The sequence below is a fragment of the Entelurus aequoreus genome, linkage group LG20 (genome assembly GCF_033978785.1).
Source record: "Entelurus aequoreus isolate RoL-2023_Sb linkage group LG20, RoL_Eaeq_v1.1, whole genome shotgun sequence".
NCBI lineage: Eukaryota > Metazoa > Chordata > Actinopteri > Syngnathiformes > Syngnathidae > Entelurus > Entelurus aequoreus.
The window spans coordinates 4,106,061-4,113,565 of record NC_084750.1 but is presented as its reverse complement, the minus strand read 5'-3'; the positions used below and the strand labels follow the sequence as shown (position 1 = coordinate 4,113,565).

Below are 7,505 nucleotides of genomic sequence, written 5' to 3'. Positions count from 1 at the left end.
CACATATATATATATATATATATATATATATATATATATATATACATATACATATACATATACATACATATATATATATGTATATGTAGACATGTAAAATAAAGGAGTTTTTAGCAGGGTTTTAAAATGCTCTAATAATTGAGCAGCCCTAATGTGCCAAAGCAGAAAAGGCTTTGTCCCCTCTAAAGCTGAGTGTACATGTACAAGGTTAATTTGAGTTTTTTTCCAGTGTGGATGCCTCAAAGGTGGCGTTTTACCTCAAATCCTCAGTGCCATGCCATGTTTTGTTTTTGCCTTGTTATCAAGAGTGCTGCTGTCTGTGTGTGTTGTTTTTGTTTGTTTGTTTTATTTTGTACATCACGATCAAAAGTGCTATATAAATAGTTTGAATTAAAAACAGTCCAAACATCACCTGAGACGATCAAGACAGTCCAAACGTCTCCTGAGACGATCAAGGCAGTCCAAACATCGAGAAGATCAAAACAGTCCAAACATCGAGAAGATCAAAACACTCCAAACGTCTCCTGAGACGATCAAAACAGTCCAAACGACTCCTGAAACGATCGAAACGGTCCAAACGTCTCTTGAGACGGTCAAGACAGTCCAAACGTCTCTTGAGACGATCAAGACAGTCAAACGTCTCCTGAGACGATCAAGACAGTCCAAACGTCTCCTGAGACGATCAAAACAGTCCAAACGTCTCCTGAGACGATCAAAACAGTCCAAACGTCTCCTGAGACGATCAAAACAGTCCAAATGTCTCCTGAGACGATCGAGACAGTCCAAACGTCTCCTGAGACGACCGAGACAGCCCAAACGTCTCCTGAAACGTTTGAGACAGTCCAAACTTCTCCTGAAACGATCAAGACAGTCCAAACATCGAGACGATCAAAACAGTCCAAACGTCTCCTGAAACGATCAAAACAGTCCAAACTTCTTCTGAGACGATCAAGACAGTCCAAACTTCTCCTGAGACGATCAAGACAGTCCAAACATCGAGACGATCAAAACAGTCCAAACGTCTCCTGAAACGATCAAAACAGTCCAAACTTCTTCTGAGACGATCAAGACAGTCCAAACTTCTCCTGAGACGATCAAGACAGTCCAAACATCGAGACGATCAAAACAGTCCAAACGTCTCCTGAGACGATCAAAACAGTCCAAACGTCTCCTGAGACGCTCGAGACAGTCCAAACGTCTCCGGAGACGATCGAGACAGTCCAAACGTCTCCGGAGACGATCGAGACAGCCCAAACGTCTCCTGAGACGATCGAGACAGCCCAAACGTTTGGGACAGTCCAAACGTCTCCTGAAACGTTTGGGACAGTCCAAACGTCTCCTGAAACGTTTGAGACAGTCCAAACGTCTCCTGAAATGATCAAAACAGTCCAAACGTCTCCTGAAACGATCAAAACAGTCCAAACTTCTCCTGAGACGATCAAGACAGTCCAAACGTCACCTTAGACGTTTGAGACAGTCCAAACGTCTCCTGAAACGATCAAGACAGTCCAAACATCCAGACGATCAAAACAGTCCAAACGTCTCCTGAGACGGTCAAGACATTTCAAATGTCTCCTGAGACGATCGAAACAGTCCAAACGTCTCCTGAGACGATCGAAACAGTCCAAACGTCTCCTGAGACGATCGAAACAGTCCAAACGTCTCCTGAGACGATCGAAACAGTCCAAACGTCTCCTGAGACGATCGAAACAGTCCAAACGTCTCCTGAGACGATCGAAACAGTCCAAACGTCTCCTGAGACGATCAAGACAGTCCAAACGTCTCCTGAGACGATCAAAGCATTCCAAACGTCTCCTGAAACGATCAAAACAGTCCAAACATCTCCTGAGACGATCGAAACAGTCCGACCGTCTCCTGAGACGATCGAAACAGTCCGACCGTCTCCTGAGACGATCGAAACAGTCCGACCGTCTGCTGAGACGATCGAAACAGTCCGACCGTCTTCTGAGACGATCGAAACAGTCCGACCGTCTCCTGAGACGATCCAGACAGTCCAAACGTCTCCTGAGACGATCAAGACTGTCCAAACGTGTCCTGAGACGATCAAGACTGTCCAAACGTGTCCTGAGACGATCAAGACAGTCCAGTTGCGATTGATTATTGCACCCGAGATATTGACAATGACACAATATCTTTCTCCCGCCCCAGCGTGTACGTGATGGTCGGCGCCGACGTTCCCTTCTCGTCGTGCCTGCGTGAGGTGGAGAGCCCTCACAACCAACTGCGCTGCAGCCAGGAGATGGAGCCTGTCATCAGCTGTGACAAGAAGTTCAGAGCTCAGTTCCACATCGACTGGTGTAAAATCTCCCTGGTGAGGAAGCAAACCACAAATTGGCCTCTTTGGACTCTTTGAACGCCTCTATCTTGTTTAGGTGGACATCAACAAAGTATCCCCAGTCTACATCACTCGCCCTGAAGCAGGTCCTGGTATCCTGGCCGAGTTTGGGGATTACAAGCCGCCGTCCGAGTACCTGAAGAGCCGGGACTACTTCACCGACTTCATGGTCACGCTGGCTGTCCCCGCGGTGGTGGCGCTCGCTCTCCTCTTCATTCTGGGCTACAGCATGTGCTGCCGAAGGGAAGGGGTGTAAGTGTGTCTTTTTTATTGGCGTGCAAAGACTAGACGACTAATCTGGACCGCTACTGCAGCTTTCCATCACCATGCACCTGTGGAGCGTTGCCATTGCAATGGCTCTTCATCATCTTTATGTGGTCATTTCACCTTTGACAGGCCATTGTAGTTGCTATTAGTATTAATTCAGCCATCTTTGTTTTGTTTCTAGGCAAAAAAGAAACATGCAAACATCAGCGTAAGTCTTTCATCTCTCCTGTCTGCTGTTTTTTTTGTCCTCCATCTTGCTTTTTTCATCTCATTCATGTTCATCTCTCATGAGCTGCTCCAAAATGTAAGACATTGACCTCTAAATAATATTTTAGTTATGCACATGTTTTTTCAAGGAATATCATATTCAAACCTATTTTCTCAGTACAATGAATACATTTTTTATTCAATTATTTCCTTTTTTATACATACATATGTGTACATATATGCAATATTCGGTCCAAATAATTTCATTTCATTTTTCTAAACCAACAACTTAAAATTCATAATTAAAAATAAAACAATTGTATGTAGTATATAAACAACAAAATGACCGTGTAGTTCCTATTGATCTAATATATGTAGTTTTAACTATTAAACTAATTCAAATGAATAGTTATTGTAAGTCTGAACAAATTATATTTTGTGTGTATGTAGTTGTATATTTAATATTTGATCTGTTTTTAAATTTTTGGGGTTTTTAATTATTAAACTAATTTAAATAAATAAATAAAATAATTGTATTTACAAATTATATGTATATATAATTTGATTTTGATTTCAATAAACATTTGATTGAGTTTGTAATTGTTAAACTAATTTACATGAATTAAAATGTTGTGTTTAATATACTTTTCAGTGTATGCATACATTTGTACATTGAAGGGGAATTGCACTTTTTAAAAAAAAATATTGCCTATCCTTCACATTCGTTATTGTGAACGGATGGATTAATGCATTGTAAATATTAAATACATGTAAATAAAAGTCTGCTTACAGCGTAGCCAATGGGAGGTCCTCTATTCCGCCCATAAATCCGATAAATAACCATTCAAAAAGCGCCAACAATACTTCATTTACATTTGGTGACTTGAATATTAACAAATATTAGTGATATTGTTATTATAAATATCAACAAGTATTAGTCATATTGTTATTACATGTTATTATAAATGTTAACAAGTATTAGTGATATTGTTATTATAAATAACACGTATTAGTGATATTGTTATTATAATATTAACAAGTATTAGTGATATTGTTAATGTAAATGTTAACAAGTATTAATCATATTGTTATTACAAATATTAACAAGTACTAATACTATTGTTATTATAAATGTTAAGTATTAGTGATATTGTTATAAATATTAACAAGTATTAGTGATATTGTTATTGTAAATATTAACAAGTACTAATACTATTATAAAAATTATCAAGTATTAGTGATGTTATTATAAATATTAACAAGTATTAGTGATGTTATTACAAATATTAACACATTAGTCTTATTATTATAAATATAAACAAATATTAGTCATATTGTTATTATAAGCCCTAACGCAGACAAACTACTATAGTGGCGACGTGGTCACTTCCTATGTCTCACTATGTTGACATCATGGAGAGGTCTGCTGCTTCCTCCCTTCCTTGCTCCCTGTAAGTTTATTCTAGATCATAAATCATGATCTGGACAGTAGATAATAACATAAAAGATATAATCTGACAAGTTTGGACACTTTGACAGCCATTCAGGACCTGGAACTGGCAGGAATGACAGGAAAAGATGCTTGGTTCCACCTCCTTTTCTTGGCGAGTCGTTCATCTAAATGTGTATATAAGAACATCCTAGATATATAGTGATGTATCCTAGTGATACTGTATATAGTAATATTCAGGGATGTTGTTAAAAAAAAAAAAACGCAAACGTGATGCGCTTTTTAAATGAATGCTTCGCGTATGCTTAAAATGATCAAAATTCGTAAAGATTAAATATTATAAATGTTACTACATGACAGATACACTTACAATCATGTATATACAATCTTAAAGGTTTTCATGTTGTTTAAGCACTTTATAGGCAGAATTGAACAGCTCCTATAGAAAGTCAAACATTGTAAACTGACTTGATTGCATTTATTTAATATTTAGAATGCATTAAAAAATCCATCTGTCATGTTTTTCATGATGATTGTGAACGATAGGCAAAATTCCCCCTCAAAATGTGCAGTTCCCCTTTCACAACTATTTGTCGTAACTTAACCAGTTTGAATTATTAAAAAATATATATATATATTTTTATTGTTAAACCTGTATTTATTATCTGTATGAGTAAAGTGCCATATATTTGTGTGCTTCTATTCAATTCTAATCCCTTAAAAGGGAATACATTTACTCTGTTATTAAGTGCACCCGACAGATGATATACCGTACTGCTTTCAGAAGTGAATGACCTTTGACCTAAACACAATGAATGTAATGCAGCATTCAGCTGGTGCACCACAGCTCCATCCAAAAGTCCACCAAAGAGATGCGCAGCATGGCCAAGAACCGAGAAATCTCCTGGCCGCTCTCCACGCTGCCCGTCTTCAACCCCGTCAGCGGCGAGGTGGTGCCGCCCATCCATCCCGACAACTACGAGACCACCAGCATGCCGCTCATGCAGACGCAGACGTGAGTAGCGCTCGCCACCACATTCAAGTGTCCCGATGCCACCTCATGTGTCTTTCCCGCTGCAGGAACCTGCACAACCAGATCACTATCCCGCAACAGCAGCCATCAGGTGTGTGAACGTACCTGCCTCCAATTAGGGTTCTACCTGTCGCTACTAATATTCACAGTATGGCCAACTTTTTATCCTACAACAGCAACCATGAGGTCTGTGAACATACCTGCCTCCAATTAGGGTTCTACTTGTAGTTGCAGCCAGAGTACAAACATTCCCAGTATTGAGTTTCAGGCTCAATGACTGGTCAAAAAGGCAGTCATGTGAGACAGGGCGCCATAACCGCTACCAACTTTGTGTTTGCGGCGCCTCCTGGTTGGTGTAAAAGGAAGTGAAGGTTTGCCACCCATCACAGCGTCTTGTGCCAGCAGAGAACACACAAATAACAGAGAAATTCCTACATTAAATGATAAATGGCAGCTCCCGCCATCACACACTGATGGCGGGAGCTGCCATGCAAGGCGCTAACCAGCGGCCATCAGGAGCAAGGGTGAAGTGTCTTGCCCAAGGACACAACGGACGTAACTAGGATGGTAGAAGGCGGGGATTGAACCCCAGTAACCAGCAACCCTTCGATTGCTGGCACGGCCACTCTACCAACTTCGCCACGCCGTCCCTTAAAGGCCTACTGAAATGAATTGTTTTTATTTAAACGGCGATAGCAGATCTATTCTATGTGTCATACTTGATCATTTCGCGATATTGCCATATTTTTGCTGAAAGGATTTAGTATAGAACAACGACGATAAAGATTGCAACTTTTGGTATCTGATAAAAAAAAGGCTTGCCCCTACCGGAAGTAGCATGACGTAGTCAGTTGAACATATACGCAAAGTTCCCTATTGTTTACAATGATGGCCGCATGAAGTGAGAGAGATTCGGACCGAGAAAGCGACAATTTCCCCATTAATTTGAGCGAGGATGAAAGATTTGTGGATGAGTAAAGTGCAAGTGAAGGACTAGTGGGGAGTTGAAGCTATTCAGATAGGGAAGATGCTGTGAGAGCCGGGGGTGACCTGATATTCAGCTGGGAATGACTACAACAGTAAATAAACACAAGACATATATATACTCTATTAGCCACAACACAACCAGGCTTATATTTAATATGCCACAAATTAATCCTGCATAAAAACACCTGCGTGTTTGTTATGCTAGCTCCTAGCTCCTCTGCTAGCTCATAGCTCCATAGAACATGCCAATACAATTCAAACACCTGATCAACACACACAATCACTCAGCCCAAAAGACCGTTCACCTAACCCAAGGTTCATAAAGCTTATATATTTTTAAAAAGTTACGTACGTGACGCGCGTAACAAAGGAGATAACTATGTCATGTCCACAGCTCTCAAATGTTTAGCAGCCAAGGCTGCATACTCACGGTACCTGATATTCAGCTGGGAATGACTACAACAGTAAATAAACACAAGACATATATATACTCTATTAGCCACAACACAACCAGGCTTATATTTAATATGCCACAAATTAATCCTGCATAAAAACACCTGCGTGTTTGTTATGCTAGCTCCTAGCTCCTCTGCTAGCTCCTAGCTCCATAGAACACGCCAATACAATTCAAACACCTGATCAACACACACAATCACTCAGCCCAAAAGACCGTTCACCTAACCCAAGGTTCATAAAGCTTATATATTTTAAAAAAGTTACGTACATACGCAAAAAAAAGTTGCGCACATACGGTCAAGCGATCAAATGTTTAGAAGCCAAAGCTGCATACTCACAGTAGCACGTCTGCGTCTTTGTCATCCAAATCAAAGTAATCCTGGTAAGAGTCTGTGTTGTCCCAGTTCTCTACAGGCGTCTGTGCATCGAAGTCAAAAGTCCTCCTGGTTAGAGTCTCTGTTATCCGAGTTCTTCCATCTTGACTGCATCTTTCGGGAATGTAAACAAAGAAGCGCCGGCTGTGTACTGTTGTTGCTGACTATGTTCGAAAAATACGTCCATTTCGCACCGACAACTTTCTTCTTTGCTTGCTCAGCTTCCTTCTCCATAGTGCAATGAACATATTGCAACAGATTCACGAACACAGATGTCCAGAATACTGTGGAATTATGAAATGAAAACAGAGCTTTTTCGTATTGGCTTCAATGTGGAAGGCATACCCGTGTTCGCCGGTCTACGTCACGCGCGTA

The 7,505-nt window shown here is 40.4% G+C and overlaps 1 protein-coding gene across 4 annotated transcripts in view; it reads left to right on the top strand.

Moving 5' to 3' along the window:
- Positions 1-7,505, top strand: part of sgce (sarcoglycan, epsilon) — a 45,131-nt gene that overhangs the window by 35,820 nt on the left and 1,806 nt on the right. For 3 of the 4 annotated variants that reach the window (XM_062029239.1, XM_062029237.1, XM_062029240.1), the window contains 5 exons: positions 2,170-2,332; positions 2,394-2,608; positions 2,805-2,831; positions 5,107-5,295; positions 5,361-5,404. In XM_062029239.1, the coding sequence (XP_061885223.1) occupies positions 2,170-2,332; positions 2,394-2,608; positions 2,805-2,831; positions 5,107-5,295; positions 5,361-5,404 (638 nt within the window). The remainder of the gene's footprint in view (positions 1-2,169; positions 2,333-2,393; positions 2,609-2,804; positions 2,832-5,106; positions 5,296-5,360; positions 5,405-7,505) is intronic. The other variant, XM_062029238.1, reaches the window with a different exon arrangement.